Source organism: Grampus griseus (genome assembly GCF_964374135.1).
Source record: "Grampus griseus genome assembly, chromosome: 1".
Lineage (NCBI taxonomy): Eukaryota > Metazoa > Chordata > Mammalia > Artiodactyla > Delphinidae > Grampus > Grampus griseus.
Genome location: NC_139017.1, coordinates 135,667,472 through 135,694,686, shown reverse-complemented (window position 1 = coordinate 135,694,686; position 27,215 = coordinate 135,667,472). Strand labels below are relative to the sequence as shown.

General features: G+C 40.9%; 1 protein-coding gene across 1 annotated transcript in view; it reads right to left on the bottom strand.

Annotated features, from left to right (window-relative positions):
* The window catches only part of FYB2 (FYN binding protein 2), a gene marked incomplete at its 5' end in the record, with an annotated part of 134,727 nt that overhangs the window by 37,852 nt on the left and 69,660 nt on the right, over window positions 1-27,215 (bottom strand). Inside the window, 4 exon segments of the mRNA XM_082666830.1 lie at window positions 2,607-2,709; window positions 6,670-6,701; window positions 8,982-9,016; window positions 17,086-17,186. Of these exon segments, the coding sequence (XP_082522956.1) occupies window positions 2,607-2,709; window positions 6,670-6,701; window positions 8,982-9,016; window positions 17,086-17,186 (271 nt within the window).

Sequence of the window (27,215 nt, the reverse complement as noted above, 5' to 3'; positions counted from 1 at the left end):
GCTCTTGCCTACCAAAGGATGCTGTGTTCCTTTTGCCTGACATTTCATCTTCCCACCCTCCATTCTTCTGTTTCCCCCCGCTTCTTTCCACACTTCCTCCCTCCAGCATCTGTCACGCACTTACTGAAGGAAATAACATGCTAAGCCCTGGAGAAAGAGAGAGATGCGATGGGCATAGTGGCTTCCACACTGGTCATGGAGCAATACATGCAAACAATTAAGGTATATTGCGGTGAATATCATTTACAGCAGGATTGCTCACTGAGGTGGAAATAGGAGGGGCAGGTCAGTTCTTGTGGCTAGGAGACAGGGTGGGGAAGACTTCAGAAGCAGGTTTTATGAAACTATTTTAAAATTTAAGTAAGAGACTGGTTGAAGGGATAAGGAATACCTGGTAGATAAATCAACACAGGCAAAGGGACAGAAGTGTTAGTGTCCTCATAAGGGTGGGACAGAGGCTATTGATGAAGGAACAGTGAAGGGGACAGAGGAGGAAAGACTGGAGGCGAGGCTGAAAATGTCAGCTAGAATGGAGCTGAGTTATGAAGGGTCTTGCACACGAGGCAAAAAGTGTGGGCTTTATCTCCTAGTCTTAGGGAGCTAGGCAGGGGAGAAACCTGACCAGATTTGCATTTCAGAAAGATCTGGATAGATTGGCAGGAAGAGACGCTGGAGGCAGAGGCGAATTGGGGCACTTCTGGCCATCCAAGTATTTCATAATTACGAGATGACGATGGGAGAGGAGATTACTGTCCTTTCGACTACAAGTGGACACAGGGTTCACTGTGACAATCATCTGAAAGTATTTGCAAAAAGGTAAAATAATGAATAGATACAAGGCATGGAATTTCCTGAGTTCTTGGCGGGATCTGGGCAAATGAAGAGGAAAAGAAGAGGAGGGGCATTCTTTTAAGTCACACAGCCAAGAATGAAATTTTTAAATGGGGAAAAATGACAGCAAAGTAATGATATCCTTCCACAAATGACACAAATATGGTGTTTCACGCAAATATAGTGACCACCGACCTTCAGCAGAGCCCCTACTGCAGCAGTGCATGGATTCTCTGAGGGCTGTCCTGGGGAATGGTTCCTACAGAGTCAGTTTGAATCACAATGGATCGTATTCCTTCTGATGTACCATCTACATTTGACCCCAAAGAGCACTGCCCAGCTAGACTACCCCCCACATTTACCTAACACATTCCAAATAACTTAACAATTTCCCAAACTCAAATCCACTCCATGAAAGTAGGACTGTGTCCCTTTGGTAACCTGACCCCACCTCTGGCTCTTGGTCAGCACTGAAAAAGGGCACATCCCTGCTTTTGCCCTTTCATGGTCAGTATCCCTTTTTCTTTCTTTTTATTTTTTTGGATGTGGACCATTTTTAAAGTCTTTATTGAATGTGTTACAATATTGCTTCTGTTATGTTTTATGTTTTGGCTTTATGGCTGCGAGGCATGTGGAATCTTAGCTCCCCAACCAGGGATCGAACCCGCACCCCCTGCATTGGAAGGTGAAGTCTTAACCACTGGACCGCCAGGGAAGTCCCTCATGGCCAGTGTCTTTAATCATGTTCCTCTGCTGCCTTTCTCATACGGTCCTGATGACCCCCTTCCTGATCTCTGGCCTCATTACCCATTATGGCCTTGCTCCTGCCCTCTGTCCTTGACACACCATGCTGCCGCACTGGCTCTGGTCCCTGTCTTTCGTTATTAATGACTTACTTCTTTGAATTATGCCGTTTTGTGACCCTCTGTAAACACCCAACCTGGTCCAGCCCAGCCTCTGGGCCTACACCCCAGTTCAGGCCCACACCACCACCAAGGCGCTTGATCGACCCAAGCCCTGGGTGGAACTGGAACAATTTGGTAGGTTGAGCTAGGCACATCTCAAACAGGCATCTCGAATGTTTTGAGCCCTGGTAGTAGCCCCAGTAGTATCTATTGTTTAAGCCTCTGGTTTTGAAGGGGATAGTGTCCATTGGATATGGATACACACATATACAGTGTTTACTATTAACAAACAATGTTAATTAATCCATTAATTTATTAACAACAATATATTTCATTTTAATGGTAGCTTGTGGCTTACAGCACACCTTCATCTCCATTATTTCATTTCATTTCATTTTCCCATCACAAATGAGGTAGAATCAGGATGGGAGCGGGGATGGTAGAATCAGGTGTGGATTATTTATTCTCACTTTACACATGAGACGCCTGAGCTCAGAGACTAACTCCCTGTTCTCAGCAGGGCCTCAGAGCACAGAACTTAAGGAGCCCTCCCTCCAGGTTCTGCAAGAGCAGGGTGGGCACCTGAGTGACTGTCTCTTTGTAGTTTGCCCTCTGGGTACCTTGCTGAACTCATACCCATCTCAGCCTGCTTATGAGGCCTGCTTCCTGGCTAATAAGTCCAAGGCTAGTTCAGTGTTAGTGTCCTGTCGATTTCTTTGATAAAACACCCAACACCCACTGCATCTTCGGACTGTCTCTCTGTCTCTCTGGAGAGTTACATGGCTCAGCCTCTAAAAAGTCACCCCATGAACTGATCCTATTACATGGCTGACGTGGACTGTTTGGTCTGGAACCCTAGAACACAGATACCTTGGAAACATAGTCTGAACATAGATCCTTTTCTGTTTTTCGTGGTTCCAATTTGCACGGCTCTTTTTCCTTCATTTTTTTATCTTCGTCTTCATGTTTCAGGCTGAAATGTGAAGAGATACCAGGGAAAAAGTGAAGGCGAGAGTATTTTGATGACAGTGTGCCCCTAACCCTTTTATTTGTTAAAGATGAGGGGACCAGAATCAAGTCGAACATAGAACATTTCCCTGAGTTTCTGCCTGCTCCAATCAATGCCAGAGTGAATTCCTGCTTAAAATCTCTTAATAACTTCCATTGCCTGATGGATAAGATATCAGCCCCCACCTTTCTTTCCAACCCCGTCTCCGTCTGCACCTTCTATCCACGTTTATTCTAGTCTACACTCTCCTAATTCCCCAATCCTTCCATCCCATTTTGAGCAACTCTCCCTTCGTATTTGCTATTTCCCTCGTCAGTCATGCCTTCCACACCTTACACTGCTGAGAAACACAGTACCCTTTCCAATCTGTCTAAATCAGCTTACCTCTGAGAAGCTTTGCTTGATCCTCCCAAGAAGCGTTTAATCTGTTCCCCTAAGATGCTGTCCGTCTATCTTGTATTAAACTGTAGTGTCTATGGATCTGTTTCCAGTTCCTCCACTTTCCCTTGTCAACTAACTAAAAACCAGAGCTCTGTTATTTATCTGTATCCCCAGCACTAATGCTGTGTAACCTGTGGTAGCAAAGTGATCCCCAGCCAGTATTCCTTCATAAGAGGCATGACTGCCATGCACCAGTAATATGGACACCAGCCACAGTGGAAGAGCAGAGGAGGGCGTCGAGGTGGAGAGTTTAGTGAAAAAGCTGGAAGCCGGGACAGAACACTGAGGAGCATCAGCCTCCACGTGAGAACTTCTGTTTCTGGCATCAGAGTGAAGTAGACAGTCCTACAACCACATTCACATGGAAGGCAGAGACAGAAGAGCCCTCAAAGAAAACCAGAGGGCTTCCCTGGTGGTGCAGTGGTTGAGAGTCCGCCTGCCGATGCAGGGGACATGGGTTCGTGTCCCTGTCCGGGAAGATCCCACATGCCGCGGAGCGGCTGGGCCCGTGAGCCATGGCCGCTGAGCCTGCGCGTCCGGAGCCTGTGCTCCGCAACAGGAGAGGCCACAGCAGTGAGAGGCCCGCGTACCGCAAAAAAAAAAAAAAAGAAAAGAAAACCAGAAGAGGTGGTGGTCGTGAAGGAAGGAGAAACACCAGGAGAGAGTGCTGTTCCCAAAGACAACGGGAAGAATTTTAAGGAGTTTCACTCATCCATTCATCCAATGACTGATGACTCTTATCCACCATTAAGGCCACTAGTTCTAGAACATATATTAGAACAGGGACTGTGTAGGCAGGGCTGGGTTCCAGCCCCCACTCTGTCTCTTTCCAAAAGCCTAAGATGAACTTTTCTAAAAATCAAGTTTTTTCAGAATTGGAGAGATGTATATATAAAACTGTCAAGTTACATTTAATATTGTGACTCGTAGGAATGCTAGGGGAGAGGAGTACATTACTTCTGCTTTAAAACTCTTCCGTGGTTTCCACCGACCTATAGGATAAGGTCTAAATCCGTGCCATCAAGACAGTGGCCACTGTCCACGTGTGGCTATTGAACACTTGAAATGTGTCTGGTCCAAACTGAGCTGTGAGCGGGGCTTCCCTGGTGGCGCAGTGGTTAAGAATCTGCCTGCCAATGCAGGGGACACGGGTTTGAGCCCTGCTCTGGGAAGATCCCACATGCTGCAGAGCAACTCAGCCTGTGGGCCACAACTACCGAGCCTGAGCTCTAGAGTCCACGAGCCACAACTACCGAAGCATGCGCGCCTAGATCCCGTGCTCCGCGACAAGAGAAGCCACCGCAACGAGAAGCTCACGCACTGCAACAAAGAGTAGCCCCCGCTCAACGCAACTAGAGAAAGCCCGTGCGCAGCAACGAAGACCCAACGCAGCCAAAAATAAATATATTGGAAAAAAAAATTGAGCTGTAAGTATAAAACATATCTGGATTCTGAAGACTTGGTATGAAAAAAAGGATCTAAAATATTTCATTAGTAACTTTTGTGTTGATTACATGTTGAAATGATAATGTTTGGGATCTATCAGGATAAATAAAATACATTATTAAAATTCATTTCACTTTTTTTTTGCTTTTTAAAGATGGCTACTAGAAAAAAATTAAGTGACATATGTGGTTTGCATTACATTTCTATTGGACAAGGTTGCTCTGAATTTAATTAGGGAGCCCAGGCCCTCCTGGATCCAGCTCTGCATATGACCCCGGCCTCATTCCTGCTGTTCCCACACCACACTTTGTGCTCAAGCACCATCCAGCTCTTTGTGGATCCCTGTACTGGCCTCACGGTTCAACACTATGTCTTAGTTCCCACTTGTCCTTTGCCTGGGGCATGCCTTCTGCCATTTTCACCTGGCCAGTTCCTACATGTTTTCATGATTCAGCTCAGTTGTCACTCTTGAAGGAAGCATGCCTGGTGCCTCACCTCTGTGTTTTCACAACTGCCTTAGCAGTGATTATATGATATTATAATTTCCTACTTACGTGATCATCTTCCCTCCAAGGGACCCCCTCATCCCAACCACTCCGGTCTCCACTCTCATCTTGCACTAAGCATTAGAGATATATTCTATTCATTTTTGAACCTCAGAGTCTAGCAGTGTCTGGACAGAGAAAAAGCTCAATAAATATTGAACTAAATAGTAATCATCTGACACGTGCCTCCTATGAGCCCAGCACCATGCCAGGTGCTACAAGGTAATTGCAGGGGTCATGAATTTAGGGTCAGGCAAGAACCCAAGGAGAGAGATGAAGCAGGGTTTTCCCCCATGATTCAGCTCGTGTGTTTTTAACCTCAGCCAGGAAATGTTGATACTTGCTCCTCCAGAGCTCATGGACCATGTTTATTTTAATGCATTAAAAAGATGCAGACATAGAGAATGGACTTGAGGTCACAGGGAGGGGGAAGGGGAGGCTGGGACGAAGTGAGAGAGTAGCATGGACATATATACACTACCAAATGTAAATCAGATAGCTAGTGGGAAGCAGCTGCATCACACAGGGAGATCAGCTTGGTGCTTTGTGACCACCTAGAGGGGTGGGATAGGGAGAGTGGGAGGGAGACGCAAGAGGGAGGGGATATGGAAACATATGTATATGTATAACTTATTCACTTTGTTACACAGCAGAAACTAACACAACATTGTAAAGTAATTATACTCCAATAAAGATGCTAAAACAAAATTAAAAAAAAAAAAACCTCCAGGGAGAGAGAGAGAGAGAGAGAGAGAGCGAGCGAGCCGGACTCTGAAGAGTCAGATGAAAGCACTGTTATGTGCCAAGGCCCTGATCTGGACCAAGAATGAGAAAAATGGGCCCTGCCCACAAGGAGCACACAGACAAGAAGGGGAGGGGAGAGTGAGGATGAACTGGAATCTTAGCAAACAAACGATATACGTGACATTAGTGCAAACGTGTGTGTGCCTTACAGCAGTACTGCAGGGAAGGGACTGATTACTTCTCTCTGAGGAGGGGAATTAGGAAGGCTTCTTACAGGAGGGGACATTTGATGGTTAGCAGAAGTCTGCCAGATCATTAAGTTGGGGTGAATGAATTAAATGAGCAAAGGCAAAGAGGCCTGAAACAGCATGGTGCATTTTGGAAACTGTAAATTCTTTGGGCTTCATGTGATTGTTATATGCCTGTTTGACTGTGTCTCTCCCGCTGGGGAACCCCTAAGGGTAGTGGCTAGGTCTCTGTCTCTGTTTCAGCCCTAGTGGTTAGCAGATGGCCAGCATGCTGGGGACTCAGCAAGCCCCTGCTGAGTGAGTGCAGTGTGCTGGAACGAGATGAACCCGAAAGGCCAGGCAGGACCTCTGAGCACCGTTTCTGCACCAGGCACCTTGAAAGGTGCTAGGGGTGTTAAACCAGGTCAGGCACTGGAAACAGCTGGCCCATTAAGGAAAACCCGTGCAGTGCAGAGTGTCAGCAGCTGATTCATGCTTTTCCTTTGGACGATAAAACTCACCTGAGTCCTTGATGGAGAAAACTCTTCCAAGGCTGAAAGTAAAGAGGAAAACGGTCATTTTCAGAAACCTACCCAAGTCAAACCCCAACCAGGCCTCTGTTGTTTGGTTACAGATCATTAGAGACCTGACCGGCCAGTGAGGTCTCAGTACAGAGCAAAGGTAGACACTGACAACAGAACATTCCATGAACTGCTGCCAGTGTAACTGAAGATCAATCGAAAAGAAAACAGGCGTTTCTGAAGTTACGGCGCGTGCCAGCGGGAACGTGTAATTTGACTTAGAAAAATAAACTGTTCTCTGCACACCTTTCCAGGAATGCATCTGTAGAATAAAGAACTTTTAAATCTTATGAGCAAACAGGAATGTGCGATATTTGAGCAATGTTCCAGTGGGCAAAATTGGTACAGGCAAGTGTGCAAGCCATGCTGGGAATTCCCCGTTCCTGATCACGTACCACCTGATCAAAATTCAGCTCTCACGTAATCTAGACTTGGTGCCATTAAAACTATGTCCCAATGACCATAACATAGCTCCTCATTTAGTCAGTTGTCACATATCTGATGCCATTCCCTATCTGGATTCTAGCCAAGAACCTGAAGAGAACAGAAAATATCTAAGCATCTAAAATGCTGCCACAAAGTCCAGACTCAAGAGCTCATATACCCTCCTTTGAGGACAGCCTCACAGCTTTCATTCAGGGATGACTGGCTCTCATTTTCCATATAATCCTAGCAGATTGGATGACAGCACTGGTAGAAAGACAAGTCAGACAGACCTTGCTTTGTATCTTTGCTATATTATTTATAGGTTATTTAACCTCTCTGAGCCTTGAGTTCTCGTCTGTAAAATGCAAGCAGGGATACCAGCTCACAGGGTGACTGGGACACACACACACACAGGCACAAGTGCCTGTCCCCAAACAGGGACTTGGTGTGTGCTCGACCACATGAAAGACACTCACTGCTGGACACAAGAGGCTGACAGGAGAAGGAAATAATAATTGATAGAGATAAGAAAACAACTACAGCAAACAGACCGTGGTGGTTTGGTGTGAGGGCAACTGGCTCTGAACACCTATGAGGGCCCAAGAGCATCTCATAAGAAAAGCATAAACAGTGCCCATTCAGCCCCTTATGTTCCAGGGGACTCCAAGTCATAAAGAAAGGGTGAAATCAGATTCCAGCCACCAAGCTCAAAAACACTGAGATGAACATAATGCATATCTGAAGGGTGAAAGATTAAAAAAAAAATACTTTCATGCTTTTTATTTTGAATGAGATAAAATTTGGTCATTTGGAAAGTTCCCTTGTGCAGAGAAGTTTATTATTTGCTGATACTGCCAGCTAAGTGAAGCATCTTAATGAACTGTTTCTGCTTTCGTTAATAGGAATAATAATCATTTAAAGTTTTCTATCTATAAAGTGTATCACAAATGAACAATCCTTTCCAGTAAGCATTAGAACCATGAAGCAGAAAGACGAAGGACCTCAACTAAATGTACCCAGTGATAAAGGAGTAGTACCTTAACTGTCCCAGTTAAAACATTAGGTAAGTGCCTACTGTGTGCCATGTGCTGTACTAGGTGCTCATCTACTTTGTCTGGCTTAGTTCTCTTAGCAATTCAGTGAAACAAGTATTGGTCCCTCATTTATTGAGCCTCTACTACTGCAGATTAGGTAACTACAAGGCATATGCTTCCTGCCCTCATGGGGAACACACCGTTTTACAGAAGACAGCTGTAGCTCAGAGAGGTAAAATGCCTGGGATAGATTCCAGCACTTCCTATTAAACTGTTTACCTGAATTTACCTCTTTTCATTCTCACAATGACTTCTGATGGGGATGCTTCTATGACCACTATTTTACACGTGAGGAAAGGGAGGTTCAGGGTCACACAGACAGGAGCCGGGATCAAAGCCCGTGATTCTGCTTGAGCCCTAAATCAAGTTGCTAGCACTGTGCCCACCAGAAGCCCAGAAAATATGCCTTCATGAGTCTGGTCATTCGTGTGAAAGCACAGGAGCTCTTCTCTCTGAAGGGACAGTTATTACAGGCCAGTTGGTGCTGGCCACCCTAGATAAGGGGCCAGGAATGGATTAGGACCACCTTCTCCCATCCTAACACATTTTCTGTCTCTGACCTTATAGGGCCTCAGGCTTCAGAATCTTAGCAGCTAGAGTCTGGAAAAGCCCCCCAAATCAGGGGAAAACCCAAAACAAAGACCATTCCTCCCTCATGAAAGAAACTACTTCAGAATCAACTCTGCACACTTGCTTTAGTTATGAAGCTGATAAGAAGAGAAGAAACAATACCTTTTGGAGTTCTTCAATTCTGACTTCATAAGTTGCTAAAATAAACATGAAAAAATTATTTCAAGGCAGTTTCTTATAGTACCCATTTCTTATACAGTATGCAGGATTAAAGCAATTATAGAAGGTGGCAGTGTTCAGTTTTCTCAACCTCCAGAACAATCTGCCTATGGGAGACTTGTCCACGTGGTTTGGGAAATTCTCAGGTCATTGATCACGGTATCACTTCTGGGGGATTTCTAGGATGGAATGGACAGTGAATTTGTTTCAAAAACATTTGAAACAATTTTCAGTTTCCTTTTTGTTAAGCAGATTCATACTCTACGATGAAGAGAAAGTGCTGCAATTTAGTGGTAGCAATCAGAAGGCAAACTTGAAAGGAAAGGGAAAGGAAAAAGGCCAACAAAAGTCCAAATCCCACTTCAACAAGTCAAACTCCACAGCACGCCTAAAAGTGTTTGGCTCCCTGAGCGTTTTGTTTCCTTGGTACAGCTTGGAAAGAGGAGACTGACCACCAACTAAGGCTCGAATACCTTTTGATTTTTTCAAAGCTTTTGTGGATTTTATTTAATGACGATGCCAAATTTAACCATTAACAAATACAAGTAGTAGCAAAAACTTGGGTTCACAGCCTAGTCCTGCCACTTCCTACCTGTGGAACTGCAGACAAATTACTTCATTTCTTCGAGCCTCAGATTGCTCATCTGTGAAATGGGGACAACTGGAACCTGCCTTCCAGAGTTCATGGGGAGATTAAAGGAAATGATGTAGGTCACGTATACCTAGCAGAACACCAGACGTTGTATAGAAAGTGACATGTATTTTGATAAAATTGTTAATTTAATTTTTCTTTGCTTATAAGTTATCTATAAAAGTTTTCCCCCTACTGTTAATGAATATGCATGCATAATAAACAGGACTTCCCTAGTTCCTTTTCTCTTTCTGGCTGCTAGAGTCCTAAAGCTTTAGTTTATAGAACTGACCAAACAATAACATGCATTTCTTAGCCATTATTATTCTACACATAAAATCCATTAATAAAGTAAATGAAATCACAGTTTTTCTTTAGGGACTATGTGCATGTGATTGTTGACACAGGGACCTAAAATTCTGTGTGGAGGATTAATAACATGTACTTCAGCTTCGGTAACTGTACACTCTTATTTTCACCAGTTTTTGAATCAACACATTTTATTCTGCTATTACGTGCTTTAAAAACATTTAAGAATACCTGTTTATAATGCAGTCTGCCTCATCCTTTTCAAACATAAGTTTATTTTCCAATTTTAAAAATGATAATCTCCTTCTGTCTCCCTCCCCCTACTTATTTACTGTTCTGTGTTTTTGAAAGAATTAACAAATCATGATCTCTTTGCTTCTACCTGCTACTTGGTGGGGAGGGAGATACTATTCTGTCCTAGAAATGGGAAAACCAAGGCTCAGAGAGGACTTGTTCAATACTTGCTAAGGCTAGTAAACAAAGATAATCTACACACAATTAATAATGCATTCATAATCTGATACTGTTTTTTAGCAAAGTGGAGGTTCTCCCAATAGTAAGTGTTGCCATCAAAACCTGCTCCCAATGTAGGAATATAAAATACAAATATCACATCCCAGGGGGTCAGGAAAGGACTAGGAATTATAACAGGAGGATGTAACCCAAAGCATTAGAGCCCTCACTTACTTTCCATAGGGAGTTATATAACTCTTTCCACTGAATAGCTTTGTCCCAGCTGGGAGAAAAAGGACAAATATCAGAAGATGGTCCTCAGCGAACCTCCAACTGCAGTATCCTATCATGGTCATCCTCCAGGCCTCAGCTCTTTTTCCATTTACTAACTCCCTGTGTGACTTTGGAAAAGTCCCTTCACCTGTTTTATACCAGGAGGTGAGACAATTATTACTAATATTATAAAGACAATAATAAAAAATAGCTAACTATTTTTATGAAAATCACTACTAAGATTCTGATTTACCAATGAGGAATAGACACCAGAGAAAGGAAGCAACTTGCCCAGCTTCGCTCAATAGGAAATGGCTTTCAAACTTTCTTCTAGCCATGGAATCATTCATTTAAACGCAGTATTACAGGAGCATAAACAGAACTTCTCTGGAAGTTATCCCCGAGGGTCTCCAGGACCCCTTAGGACAGCCCTTGGTCCAAGGAAGCACAGTCTGAAAGGCACTGGTCTAGATGAGCTCTGAGGACAATTCTGCAGAGCTTCCAGACAAGCCTAAATCCTGCATAAACATCACCAAGTTCTGTACGAAAAGGTGAAGCTTCAGAAAGGCACCTATGCCGAACTATGCACCTCTGAGGTGATGGCCTTCTGTTTTCTGGGCATTGTTTAAGGGACAGACTCACCCAAAAGCGATGTCAAAGCCTCTTTCTCCTTCCCTTCCTTTCCCCCTCATTCTCTTTGTCCCAGAAAGGTAGCATTTAGATTCCTCACCATTGGCAGGCAGAGGAAGGAAGAAACCCATTTTAAGCTAATTTTTTTTATAAGATGTGAGACTTACATTGAGGTTTATTTATTTATTTTTTACCTATGGATATCCAATTGCTCCAACACCATTTGTCAAAAGGCTATCTAAAAAAAAAAAAAAAAAAAAAGGCTATCTATCCTCCATTGAATTGCTTTACAATTTTGTAAAAAAACAAAATCAGTTGGGCTTATTTGTGTAGGTCTTAATTCTGGGTTCTCAATTTTGTTCTATGGTTCTATGTGTTTCTCTCTGACAATACCACACAGTTTTGGTCACAGAAGCTATAATTCTTAAAATTAGGTAGTCTGATACCTCCCCCACTTTTTCTTCTCCAAAACTATTTTAAGCTATTCTAGTTTCTTTGCCTTTCCATGCACATTTTAGGATAATATTATCTATATCTATAAAAGAATCTTGCTGGGATTTTACTAGAAATTGCGTTAGACCTGTATATCAACTTGGGGATAATTAATATTTTTACTATATTCAGTCTGCCAATCCATAAATGTAGCATAACTGTTTCTCCATTTATTTAGATTTTCTTTGATTTCATCAGCATTTTGTAGTTTTTAACATTTAACTCTTATACATGTTTTGTTAGATTTTAGTCCAAGCATTTATCTTTTTTGAGTGATTGTAAATGGTATTACATTTTTTTCATTTTTAGTGTTCAAGTGTTCATTGGTAGTATATAGAAACACAATTGATTTTTTAATGTTTATTTTGTATACTGTGACCTTGCTGAACTCATTTATCAGTTCTAGAAGGTTTTCTTTTTTTTTTGTAAATTCCTTGAGATACCCTACTTAGACAATCATGTCATCTGCAAATAATGACTGTTTCTTTCTTTTTGATCTGTATTCCTTTATTTCCTTTTCTTGCCTTATTGCACTCACTAGAACTTCCAGCACTACATTGAATAGGAGTGGTGAAAGTGGACATCCTTGCCTGGTTCCCAATCTTAGGGGTAAAGTATTCAGAGTTGTATCATTAAGTATCATGCAGACTTTTTGTAAATGTTCTTATCTAGTTTAGGAAGTTCCCCTCTATTCTTATTTTTCTGAGAGTTTTTTTTATCATGAATTGGTGTTGAATTTGTCAAACACTTTTCCTGCATTGATCGATATGTTTGTGTGTTTTTTTTCTTCTTTAGCTTGTCAATATGGCAGATTTAATTGATTGATTTTTGAGTACTGAACCAACTTTACAATGAATAAATCACACTTAGTCGTGGTATATAATTATTTTTCTATCTTGATGAAATCTATTTGCTAATATTTTGTTAAGGATTTTTATGACTATACTCATGAAGGATATTGAGCTGCAGTTTTCTTCTTTTGTACTGATATCTGGGTTTGGTATCAGGTTAATGCTAGCTTCTACTTCTATTTTTCAAAAGAGATTGTGTAGAATTGGTATTAATTTTTCTTTAAACATTTGGTAGAATTCCCCACCGAAATTACCTAGACTGAGATCACTTTTTTATGTTTTTAAATTATGCATTCAATTTTTAAAATAATTACAGGGCTATTCAAATGATTTATATTGGGTGAGTTGTGATTTTGGGGGAATTGTTCAGTATTTACCTAAGTTGTCAAAATTTACATGTATACAGTTGTGCATAATATTCAATTATCCTTTTGACATCTGCAGGGTTTGTAATGATATCTCTGTTTTGCTCTTAATATTGTTAATTTGTGTCTTCTTTGTTTCTTTGTCAGTCTTACTAGAGGTTTGTTAATTGTATTGCTCTTTCCAAAGAACACACTTTTGATTTCTTTGATTTTCTCTATTGTTTTTCTGTTTTCAAGTTTATTTAAGTTTCTTTATTGCTTCTTCCTTTATACTTGCTTTGAATTTATTTTGCTCCTCTTTTACTATGTTCTTGAGGTAGGATTTTAGATTTGAGGCTTTTCCTACTTTTCATATAAGAATTTAGGGCTAAAATTTCCCTCTCAGCATTGCTTTAGCTGTGTTCCACAATTTTGGGTATGTTGTATTTTCATTTTCATTTAGTTCAAATGTATGTTTTGATTTCCCTTGAGACTTACTTTTTGATCCACATTTAGAAGTGTTGTTTTGTTTCTGAGTGTTTGGAGAATTTACTATTACCTTTCAGTTCTTGATTTCTAGTTTGATTATATTGTGGTCTAAAAACATACTCTGTATAATTTCAATTCTTTTAAATTTTTTAAGCTTTGTTTTATGGCCCAGAATATGGTCTATCTTGGAATATGTTTATGGGCTCTTGAAAAGTATGTGTATTCTGCTCTTGTGTGTTCTATTGATGTCAATTAGATCCTACTGGTTGACAATGTTTTTGAATTCTATTGTATTCTTACTGATTTTTTGTCTAGGTGTTTTGTCAATTGTGGAGAGAGGAATATTAAAGTCTCAAACTATAATAGTCTATTTGTCTATTTCTTTTTTCAGTTTTTGTTCACATATTTTGCAGCTCTGGAATTTCATGCGTATACATTTAGGATTGCTAAGTCTTGTTATTGCTCCCAACACAGCCTTTGCTGATACCACAGGGAGAGGGTGGCTGCCTTTACTACTGGGTGTTTGTTAAAGTCCTGACTCTCCATGAGGTCTGCTCTGACACCAACCCAACAGGGAGGGGAAGGGATGCCTTGTTACTTCTGGGTGGAGGGCTGGAGTCTATGCTCCCCATATGGTCTTCACTGGCTATCACTGTAAGTGGAGTTTTGTTACCCTGGCAGGGATGAAAGTCCCAGCTCTCTACTTGGCCTTCTCTGAAAACACCTCAATGGAGGGGCTGGGGTGCATCATTGTAGCTTGATGAGGGTGGATGTCCAGACTCCCCACTCAGCATTGGCTGGTGGTGGTGGGCCAGTTTTGTTTTGTTTTGTTTTCTGTTACATTCAGCTGGGGGAGAACAGTTGTTGTCTAGAGGCCTTTCTAGGCTCCCCTTTTCCTGGTCCTTTGGTCAGAAAGAGCAGGCTTCTGTTGGAGCTGTTTTGTCTGTGCCCATAGGTGTTTCTGGGTTGGCAGCTACTTCAGCTCCAAGTCTGGGATATATGAAGCAAGAAGAAAAGCCAAGGATCTCACCACTTATCCTTGTTGGGTCCAGAGGTCCCTAGCTGGTCTACCTTCTTCTTTCTACATTTTCAGAATGTTCTAGTTTTCTTATGTTTGAATATAAAAAATACTATATATATATATATATATAACTTTTATATAGAATATCTAGGGGTTTTAGTTGTACTTAGCAGGGGGACCAGGGAAAAGTACATCTGCTCCATCATCTCAGAGCAGAGTTCGCTTGACTTTAAATGTATTACCTTCTCAAACATACAGAACAATTACACAAAGGAGACATTATACCAATTTGGTAGATGAAGAAACTGAGGTTCATATATCATTCAACCAGTAAGTGTAAAGAGGATGAAATACATGGGAACAGTCAAACGAACAGGGACAAGTGGGGGTCAAATAGTCCACTTCCTTCCCTTTTTCTCCTGTAGGGTAATTGTATCTTGACTCTTTAGAGAGGGACAGAGAAAGGAGTGGGGGATATAACAGAATCTTTTTGATCCCAGGCTGCAGTTCCCCAGCTTCTTCAGCCCTGGCAGGCCTCTTCCTAACTCCCACAAGATGCCATTCTGGCCTGGGAAGCTCTCCACACACTCACCCTTCTCTCACCCTACCGCCTTCCTACTGCCCTCTGCTCAGTTACCTCTCAGTTGCAACAGTGGGTTATTTTCTGAGCCCTGTCTCTTTTCAGTCATAAACACTTGCTTCCTTAGCAGCACGGAGGGACACAAAGAATTCCTCAGTTGAAGACTCAAGAGAGGCCTGGGTTAGTGGTTCCTTCTTTGGGTATCTCAAATGATGTCCCCCACAGGCCCACCTTGGACATCTGTGGCCTGGAGAGAACAAATGTAGGCCTCTGGTCCAGCTTCCTTCCTTCCTTCTTTTCAATCCTCAGCTTCACCCTACACAGGAGGGGCCTTGCATATGTCAACCCCATCCTCTCCTGCCCCCCATGAACAGATGTCTCTGCAGCCCAATATGTCCTGAGGAGGAAGGACCTAGGGAAGAGGCCCAAGCAGGATCTTAGAAAGCCACTTGTGGGAGGGCATTCTGGGGGTCTCCTGTAATCCATAGAAAAGGTGCAGGCTCTGACTGGAGAGCCCCCTTGGCCCTGTGAGCTCTTAGCTTTGGAATGTAGTCCCAACAGAGCCCACAGCCCTTCTATTCAAAGTGTGGTCTGTGGACCAGCAGCATCAGAATCACTAGGGCACTTGTTAGAAAAGAAGAATCTCAGGCCCAACCCAGAGCTACTGAACCAGAATCGATGTTTTAACAAGATCCCCAGGTGATTCATGCAAACATTATAATTTGAGAAGCCGTGCCCTTAAGGCAAGGGCCTGGACACCCCAAGTATGGAGCAGCACTGCCTTCTGGGTTGATGGGGACAGGAGTCCTGCTTCTTATGTCTAGTACTTTACAAGCCAAATGGGAGAACCTAGAGTTTGCCCAGTCTAGGAGAGAATTTTTCCAGGAGTTCTTCAACCCCTTATTTCCCAGGAGAGGGGAGGGAAATTTCAACGGGTTCTAACTGTTACACGTGAACTTCCTAAGTGTGTGATCCCAGGCAAATGACTTCCTCTCCCAGAGCCCTGGGCTTCTTGTCTATACAATAAAGAGGTTGTAGCAGAGGATCTCTCTCTAACTCTCCTTTCAGGGAAGTCAACATTCCTGACTGAGAAGCAGCATAAAATTGTGGAAAGAGCATGGATCTTAGAGGCAGTCTGAACCGTTGCACATTACAGCCCTACCGTGTATTACTTGTGTGACCTTATGCAACTCAATCTCTCTGATCTTCAGTTTTCTGTCTCTAAAAGTGGGTTCATACAACCTCTAGATCAAAAGGGATGTACACAGAGGTCGTGACAGAACTGTGGCCCATAGTACAGGCTCCATAAATACTAGTGTTTATTCCAGCACTAATATTTATGCCTTTTGTAGAAAATTGGCTGATCCTATAGGCAGAACAAAGATATAGAAACCTGTAGAAATGCTCTGAGTCCCTGCTTCTTCATCATCTTGGCTGAGGGGTTCTCTTTTTTCACTGAAAGTTCTGAGCTTTGTCGGAAGACTTAACTCGGAACGAGCGGTCAGATCCTTTTAACGCATCCTCTGCTTCTATTCAGGCTAAACAAAAGGACCTCATTCCCACAGTCTCTTATCTCCCTCTCCACACACTGAGTTACCAGGGGACTTCAAGTCAGACACCACGAGAAAAGAGATGACGTTTCCATGGGAGGAGAAGGAAGAAAAATGAATCGCCATATCTTGATTTTCCCTCCCACGTATCTATAAAAGGCAAAGCATCTAAGCAGATTGGTGAAGGAGAGAATAGAAGAGGGTAGAGAGAAGGCAGCACTAGGGCTGGGAGATAGCCTTGATGCCCAACTGGGTTTATTTATGTTTTTAAGAGACTAGACAAGGACAAAATAAAAGGAAATGGGATAGTAAAGCAACATGACTGTGAATTTTTAAACTTAGAGTTAGCTGGGGGGAAAATACCATTTTGGACACATTTTCATTCCATACAGGGTTACAATATTAATTGGCTTAGCAGACTTACAATCAGCCATCTCTTTTGTGGTGCACAGGTTAATGGAGTTGCTGGAGTGTCTCAGACAGGAAATTGTTGCCTCAGAATTATGTGGTTCTTCAAATTCAGCACTGAGAAGTGTGGAGGAAAAAAGTTACTTAAAGCAAAACATTTTTAAAACATATTTTCAAACTTTGGGTATTTTTTTCCTCATTAGAGAAGGAATATAAGTAAGTCTGGTCCATATGGTGACCTAAACAGACATGGAAGGCATTCCACCCCCACTTTAAATACAGAGGAATTCTGGATGAAGTATAACGATGCAAAGAATTATAACAAGAACCCATAACTAACCTAGAAATCAATAAGGTAAAATTCCCCAGGTGCCAGACATAAAGAGGAAACTTACAATTAAAGATATGAGTGAGAATTGCATCCAAGGTACTCCATGGGAAATTGGGATCAAAGAAAGATCTCACTGATTGGGTGGCTGGGGATTTGATGGCTGGGGATTTAAGTTCAGTGTGAGCCACAGGTCTCACCTGAATGGGAAGCTGGAACTGAGCTAAAAGAATAAGGTCCAGGGTCACAAAATGCCATCCCATCTCTAAAATTAATTCTAAAAAATAACTGTGCACTCTCCCAGGGAGCAAACAGGGAAGTTTGCTATCTGACCAGGGCCACTGGAGCTCAAAGAGTCACCCACGAGAAGGCAGAAACTCTACAACCCAGAACCGAGTAGGGGTTCTAGATGCATACGATCTGTGTATTTCTGAGACACAAAGCCAAAACTGCTACTTGAAATCCACCCCCAACCTGCCTTGTAAAGGAAGTCTGAAATCGTTCTGTAAACATGCTCCCACACCCATGGCACCTATGGTTTCCAAAGGAAACAACTCCCACTCAAAACAAGTGTATAATGAAAAAGTGCAAATCACACAAGGAGATGAACCACCATAGGTAGTCAGAAGATGTAACGAATGGGAGAATTAAATATTAGAATGATATGAAAGTGACATTAAAATAAGCACGTTTTAAGTGTTCAAAGAAATAACGTGAGGAATAAAAGCCATTAGGAAAAACAATAGAGTGTGAAAAAAATATAGATTTGGGGGCAGGATAGGAGTTATGGAAATCATAAATATAGTTTTTTTAAAATTAATTTTTAAATTGAGGTATAACTGATGTACAATATTACATAAGTTTCAGGTGTACAGCACAGTGATTCACAATTTTTAAAGGTTATATTCCATTTATAGTTATGATAAAATATTGGCTATATTCCCTGTGTTGTACTATATATCCTCATAGCTTATTTATTTTATACACAGTAGTTTGTATCTCTTAATCCCCTACCCCTATCTTACCCCTTTCCACTTCTCTCTCTCCACTGGTGACCCCTATTTTGTTCTCTATATCTGTGAATTTACTTCTTTTTTGTTATATTCACTAGTTTTATTTTTTAGATTCCACATTTAAGTGATTACATACAGTATTTGTCTTTCTCTGCCTAACTTATTTCACTTAGCATCATACCCTCCAAGTCCATTCATGTTATTGCAAATGGCAATATTTCATTAAATACAGTTTTTGAAATAAAAATGTAGAAGTTGAAAAGTAGACTAGACACAGCAGAAAAGAGAACCGGTGAATTAGTTAGACCTGAGGAAGTCACCTAGCATGTAGCACAGAGAGATTAAGAGATGGAAAGTATTAAAAGAGAGCTCACAGTAGGGAGGATAGAATGAGAAAGTCCAATCTATATATACAAGGGATTCTAAGAGCAAAAAAGAAAGAAGATGATGAAAGGGAGCCAATATTCAAACGATAATAGCTAAGACATTAATATTGAAAAGGGAAATAAATCTATCTATTGAAGCAGGTTTAATAATAAATCCACAGGTATACAGTTTTTAATAAATCAGAACAAGTGAAAGAAAAAAAATGTAAAAGCTGTGTGAGAGAAAAGACAGATTATCTACAAAGGAATAGCAGTCAGACTGGCAATGGACTTCTCATTAGCAACAACAGATGCTGGGTATTGTGGATATCTTAAGGCAATGAGCTAAGATAGCTGTCAATGTAAAATCCTCTCCATATATACTATCATTCAAGGGCAAGAGAGAAACAAAGACATTTTCAGAGTACAGATACGTGTACTTACTGCTCGCAGATCCTTGCTGAAAACATCGAATGAAACTGAACTAGTAATGAAATATCATATAAGAAACAATGGTGATCAAAGAAATTAATAAAGCTATTGGTAAATCTAAATAAATACTGACTGTAAAAAATAACTAATTTGTAGAAGTTTAAGAATAAAATAGACTTAAAATACTAAATAATAATATGGAAGATTGTGAAAGAGGGCTATGGGAGTTATTCTCAGGTATCATTTAGGAGCAGGATAGAGATTTTGATTATCATTAGACTTGGTTAATTATGGATGCCTTTCATTGTAATTACTAAAAGGAACAGAAATAGAATATTTAACTTCTCAACTGGTAGAAGGAAAATATTCAATGAGAAAGCTTAAATATTAAACAAGAAGGCAGAAAAGGAAAAAAATGCATGTAAGGGAATTGCATAGTAAATTTAAAACATAAAATATAATGGGAAAAAGTCCAAATCGATCAAGAATCACAATAAATGTACATAGATTAGTCTACTCCAATAAAAATGGAGAGGATCTGACAGGACATTGTAAAAATCTTGCTAATGCAGCTCAAAACCACCAGGCAAACCAAAGCTCCCATATCAATGTATGGAGAAAGAGATGCAAAACAAACTATCCAAAAGAAAGCTTAAGTAGGTATATAAATATTAGACCATACTTTAGCATGACTGATCAAGAAAATGAGAGAAGTTACACACACGTGCACGCATACACACACACATACGTAAATCACAGATAAGAAAGGGGACAAAACTAAAGTTAGTTTTAGATTTTCAGAAATCTAAGAAAATGTTAAGATCAGCTCTCTGCCAATAAATTTGAAAATGTAGGGAAATTTGGCAAATTAATAGGGAAATATAAAATTACCACAGTGACTGAAGAAGAACTAGAAAGACAGATAGGCCAATAAGCCATCAAAGGGCTTGAATCAATAGTGCACACACCCGCCTCCACACTCGGGTCACCTCTCTCCTTTTCGTCTGCTAAGTAGTTTTATGGGCAACTTTTAGCAAAGTTTCAGGGGATAGAAAAACAGAAAAGCTACCCTACTCATTTTCAGAGGACAGTGTAATTTTGATAGGAAAACCACAAAATGACCAAACAATAAAATAAAAATAAAGCTCAATTTCACTTAAGAAATTTTAGCCCAAACTCACTAAATACTAAATAAATGAATTAGTCAGTATTAAAATTAACTCAAGAATAACTAAAATTTATTCCAAGACTTCAATGATGGCTCAACATCAGAAAATCTATCTGATGCAAATTATTGCAATTAATCACACTGAAACAGTAAGAGAGGAAAAAAACCCAAATTATTTTAGTAGATGCAAAAAAGCATTTCACATAGATAACTCTCTTAACTAGATTAAATACTAACAAATAGCACACTTAATGGCAAAGTGTAATAAACTTCAGCTGATATGTAAACTCTGTTGGGAACTCCTGAAATAGGAAAAAAAACAAATCCATAGAAAATTGGACAAAAGGATATGATAGACATCACAGAAGAGAAAAAGGGAATAGTTTATAGAAGTAAATATGCAATCTTATAGTCAACAGGGAAATGGAGTGAAGACAATGAGAATTTGGTTCATATCCAACAATTCAGCAAGAATCCCCAAACTGGAAAATAACATCACATTTGGCAGGAACATGGAGAAATAGAAACTCTTTACACGGGTTTGAGGGTATGAATTGACACAGCCATTTTGGGAGACAATTTTTCAATATCTAGTAAAACTGAAGCTCCTTATTTACTATTGTTTAGCAATTCTACTTTAGGTAAATAACCTAGTGAAACTTGCTTATATTCACCTGGAAATACATGAGGATTACCATTGCAGTATCATTGGAAAAGGTGAAAATATGAAACAATCTAAATATCCCTCAGTAAGAAAATACACAAATTGTGATACATTCATATGATGAAACATACAATATGCAATTATAATGAATAAACTAGATGTACATGCATCATCATAGATAGAATATGAAAACAGCTTTGAAAAAATTCAAGTTTCAGAAGGATAAAATGAGATGCTGTTTATACAAAACTATAAAATCCTGCATCTTTAACAGATATCTGAGTTTGTAGCTGAAGAATAAGAAATACCCTAACTGGATTCACTCCAACATTCACAGTTGGAGTTGCCTCCAACTGGGAAGAAAGAATGAGAAATGGGACTAGGGAATGAAACAAAGGGGACTTCAACTGTATCCACAGCAAATGAAAAACCACTTCTTCACCCCAACTGTGGATAGGAGAGAGAGAGAAAAAAATCACCCATAATTCTCCCACCTTCACACTAGTGAGCTCTTTGCATTTTGGTAATCTTCCTGATTTTCCCCATATTCTTATAGTTGTTATAGACAATGAAAAGGTTGGAGTTCGCTTTACATTTTTCCCTCTATTTATTTTATAAGCATATTCCACCAACTGTTTTCCCATCTATGTTTGACCACTTTGAATATTTCAGGTTTTTTTTTCACAATCTCTGTAATATTTTAATAGACGTATATGAGTAGTTCATTTTGCTGAAGAGGAAAAATATGAACTCTGATGCACCAGTAATTTCTCCCCTCATCATTTTGTTCCCCTCCCCCTCCATGAAATAATCCAGAGAAACGGTCTTAAATTATAGACTATGCCATATATCTTATGCTCCAATGGCCTAACAATCTCAATGTGTCTACGGTAAATTAACTTTATTAATAAGAAACAATTTGTGGAAATATTGAAAGAAGATGTGTAATCAATTTCTTGGACTATTTTTGTCAGAAATGAATAAATATCTGACTTCAGATGATCTGAAAGAATTTCAAGAGAGTGTAAAAAAAAAGTCGTCTTTCAGATCAATTGTCTTTGTAGAGACGCAGTCCCAGGATTAATGTTGAAAGGGAAAAAAGATATTGTACATGTATTTAAACTTCCCTTTTTGTTACCTGAGGATGTCTTTTATCTTTTTCCCGGTCCATTAAAACCAGATCTGAGGGGCTTCTCTGGTGGCGCAGTGGTTGAGAGGCCGCCTGCCGATGCGGGGGACACGGGTTCGTGCCCCGGTCCGGGAGGATCCCACATGCCGCGGAGCGGCTAGGCCCGTGAGCCATGGCCGCTGAGCCTGTGCCTCCGGAGCCTGTGCTCCGCCACAACAGTGAGAGGCCCGTGTACCGCAAAAAAAAAAAAACAAACCGGATATGAGATCTACCTTGACTTAATACAACATGGGTCAATATAATGAACTTGGATTGCTGGGAAGAAATAACTCTATAATTTAAATACATCTATGCTTCAATTTCATTGTTTCCACATTTATTAAAACATTCATGTCTCCAGGACTTCAGACGTTATTGGGAGGCAACACAGAATTACAGACAAACTCGGAGCTTGGGGTCAGACTTATGAATTTGAGTCCTATCTCTTCCATTTTCTAGTTTTAAAGTATTGAATAAATACCTTAAATCCCCACTTTCCTACTCTATACAACAGTAATAATAAAATCTACTTTAAAGGTATATTATAGATATTGAATGAAATATTTGCCCTCTGTATATAGGCATATCACCAAAATTGGGCTAGTAATTTTATTATATTATCAAAATTACAGTATTTTAAAAAAGAAGTGTTGAGGTTTGCATTTTGGAAAGTTCCTTTTATTACTGGCATAGCATCAGTTTCTATCTTTTCTGACTTTCTTATAGAAAACCTCTAGTAATTTAAATATTACATAATAAAACACGAATGTTTCTTAATGATATCTTCAACAATATCCATGTTCCTGGAGAAACAAGAGCTCCATAAATGCAATGGAAATGTTACAGATGATTTACAAAAGCAGGTATTTTCTAATTGTGTTTGGACGCTTGGAAACCTAACTTCAAAATAGATTTTTGAACAACTAGGGGTCTCTCTGGCTAAAACACAGACTTGTGAACTCCCCTTGTGGTTGTTTCCACTTGCCATGTCCACCCCTGGGCTACCGCCTTCCTTTGGAGAAAATAATTCGTCAACCTCTGTATCAGACTGTACATGCTAGGGAAGCAGCTCACGCAGCTCATTCAAACATCTGCTCATTGTTCATGGCAGGATTAGGTGCTATTTGCTGAGGGTTTACCATGTGTTGGGCACTGTACCTAGATTCATCCCATCCACCTCTCATTGGTCGTGTGGCCTCGAACAGTTAGCTCCTCTGAGCCTTCATTTCTTCATAGGGTCATTGGCAGTTTGATGGGCGAATAACTGAGTTAACATGTGAAAATGCCTGACGGGTACGTTTCCTTTCTCATCTTCTCCTGTGCCACACTGCATGAGGGTGGGTCGAAAAGTTTCAATGCGACAGTTCTGGAAAATCTAAAGAGCTTGCGTTAAAGTAGAACGATTGAGACTTGAACAGCAAAACCAGTGAGGCTTTTGCATTTGTTTTATCAGGGGTGTGGACCTAAGTTGAAAAATCCAGCTTCTTCCACTTATGTCAATGGCCCACATGTTCTGGAAACAGGAAGAACACTTGTAGCTTAGCCAGCAGCTGCTCTCTGTGACATTCCACAGGTTCCTGGTGACAAGGAAGGATGAGACCATCCGATTTCTCAATTACTCAAAGTCCCAAACTGGGAAAGTTCCTGTTTCCAACAAATACTTCTTGTAAGACTACTCTCCCCATAGGCTTTTCACTTAAGAAATTCTTGAACGAAAGAATTAACTCTTGGGCTTCCCTGGTGGCGCAGTGGTTGAGAGTCCGCCTGCCGATGCAGACAGAGGACACGGGTTTGTGCCCCGGTCCGGGAAGATCCCACATGCCGCAGAGCGGCTGGGCCCGTGAGCCATGGCTGCTGAACCTGCGCGACCGGAGCCTGTGCTCCGCAGCGGAAGAGGCCAAAACAGTGAGAGGCCCACATACCGCAAAAAAAAAAAAAAAAAAGAATTAACTCTTCAATCAAATAACTGATAATTAGACTTTAAAAAATGGCATCCATTCTATCTAAAATCGATCTCAAAATGCATTCATGCCAGGTTCCCAAAAATGCACGAGAAATTTTAAAGGATTCTTTTTTTCTCATAAGCTATTCCAACCTCTGTCTTCTACATATAAGATAGTGGTTAAAGACGAAGCAGTTGAGCAGAATGCTTATAAGGAGACACAGGCTATGGAAAGAGAGGAGTGGGGTTGAATCTCAGCTTCACCTGGCTGTGATCCTGGACTGGTAATTGGACCCAAGTCACTTCTTCCTTTAATCCTCTTTTTTATGAGGATGAGGTGACGTACATTATGCTGTACTTAGTGCAGTGCTTGGCACAAAGAGTTCACTACTTCCACTTGCACTACTACGTTTACTACCACTTCCACCTCTACACACATCGACCACTTGGACTTCAAGTTCTCCCACCTCTACCACCAGTTCTCTCACTTCTACCATTTTTACAGAACACACACACACCTCTGCATACACATCTTTGTATATCATGCCTATATTTTATGAATCATATATATGTTTATGCATATACACATGTACACACGTGTTTGTATGCAGGCCTAATTCTACTATTGCAAGTTTCATAACCTTACGGATTTTACTATGACGTCTACAACCAACAGCAACAACAAACAACATATACAAGGCCTCCAATGTCATTCAGCCCTGGGCAGTAGGTATTTCTTTGTTTCCAATTCATGAATGGATAACCCAATTCTTTCTATAAAGAGTCATAAAAGTACGACGACTGGGATGGTTAATTTTATGTGGCCACAGGGTGTCCTGATAAATATTATTTCTGATGTGTCTGGAGGGTGTTTCTGGAAGAAGTCAGCATTTGCATCAGTGGGCTCAGCAGAGCAGATTGCCCTCCCTAATGCGAGCAGGCATCATGCAGGCCACTGAGGGTCTGAATAGAACAAAAGCAGAAGCAAAGAATTCGCTCAATTTTTCCTGCCTCACTTATTGAGCTGGGACATGTCAACTCATCTTCTCCTGCCTTGGACTAGGATTTACACCATTGGCTCCCCTGGTTCTCAGGCTGTTGGACTTGGAATTACACCACTGGCTTTCCTGCTTACAGATGGCAGATCATGGGACTTCTTAGCCTCAATAACTGTGTAAGCCATTTCCTCATCCTTCTTTTTTGTTTTTTAACTTATTTATTTATTTCTTGGCTGTATTGGGTCTTCATTGCTGCACACGGGCTTTCTCTAGTTGCGGCGAGCGGGGGCTACTCTTCGCCACAGTGCGCGGGCTTCTCATTGTGGTGGCTTCTCTTGTTGCGGAGCACAGGCTCTAGGCGTGTGGGCCTCAGTAGTTGTGGCACGCAGGTTCAGTAGTTGTGGCGCACGGGCTTAGTTGCTCCGTGGCATGTGGGATCTTCCCGGACCAGGGCTCGAACCCGTGTCCCCTGCATTGGCAGGCGGATTCTTAACCACTGCACCACCAGGGAAGTCCCTAATTCCTCATACTTAATGATTAAATAAATATTATATATGTAATATATACAATATAATATGTAATATATAAGTATATAAAATATATGTGCTACTACTGGTTCTGTTTCTCTGGAGAACCCTGACTAATACAATGACCAAGTAAATGTTGTTAAAGTGATCCCAGTTTCGGGAGTATTACTAACTCTGAAGCTACTTTGTCAAACCATTGATCTCATTCAAAAGGAGGGCGTGTCAACAATAATGATAGCTAATAATTATTACACACTTACTAGTGCAGGCACTGTTTCAAGTATACGTATCAATTTGTTTGATTCTCATTTGAACCTATGAAGATACTGTCATTCTTTCCACGTTCAGATGAGAAAACTGAGGCACGATCCACGGTCACAGAGTAGTAAGCGGCAGAGCAGAGATTAGAAGCCAGATATGTGAGTCCAGAATCTGGGGTCCTAACCACTCTGCTGGAGACCGTCTCGGAAGGGAACGGAAGTGCCAGCGGAAGCTAAACGGAGCATGAGCAGCTCCACTGCCATGGAAGTCACCACAGGAGGAGGTCATTGGCACACACAGCAGAGAGGCCCCCAGACGACAAAACAAACTACGAAGCAAAGCCATGATGAGAAACAATCACATGTGCTGAAGATGGGAAAGTACAGAAGATCTGAGATTTCCATTCACTAACTCACACGCCCTCATTCCCCCTTTGACCAAACTCTTCATGCTAATGTTATGTATGTTCTCTCCTTGAATCCTCTCAGTAGCACTATAAGGCATTTTACACATGTGGAAACTAAGGCTTGGAGATATTCAGTACTTGCCCAAGGTAGCACCATTGTGGGTCCAGAAACCAGGCCTTCTAATTCCTAGTCTATGCTCTTTTCCTCTAAACTACTAGTCACTCTAGAACCAAGGAGAAACTACAATGAAAATGATGAAGCCCAGGTTGATGGTGAAAGTCAAGGAGCTAACAAGTGAGTCTGGGATGATATTTTTTAAAATATCATTAGGCTGATCCAACGGTTTCACAGATCAATTCCTCTATATAATAGTCACTTATATTGGGAACATGTGAGAGGGAAGTTACTATACTTCCCTATGCCTGACATTATCATCTATAAGAGAACAGTATTACTTAACCTGTATTTTGAGGTTAAGGCAGAATCTATGAAATCACTGCTGAACTTAGGAATGACTCTTTAAAAGCACCCTGACTTCTACTAATGCAACCATGAAAGCAATTTCTCAATAATCCAGCGGCAACTTCCACAGCATGAACAAAAGATGACCTCAAGCCCTCAATTTCATTGTTAAGCTCAAGCTTTAAAATATCTGAATTTCAAATTTCAGGGTGTCTGCTTTGAAGTGCACCATCATATCTGAGAGCATTTGTTTTAAGAAGGAGAAGGCAAGGTCACCCTCTGAGCTGCTGGCAGACTTTCCTAGGAGACCAGCCTCCTGACTCCCAGCTGCTTCCTGTAGCCCTACACCTCGTTACAGACAAACCCTGCCACTTGAAACACACGACAAATCGCTACCATTTATCAAGTGTT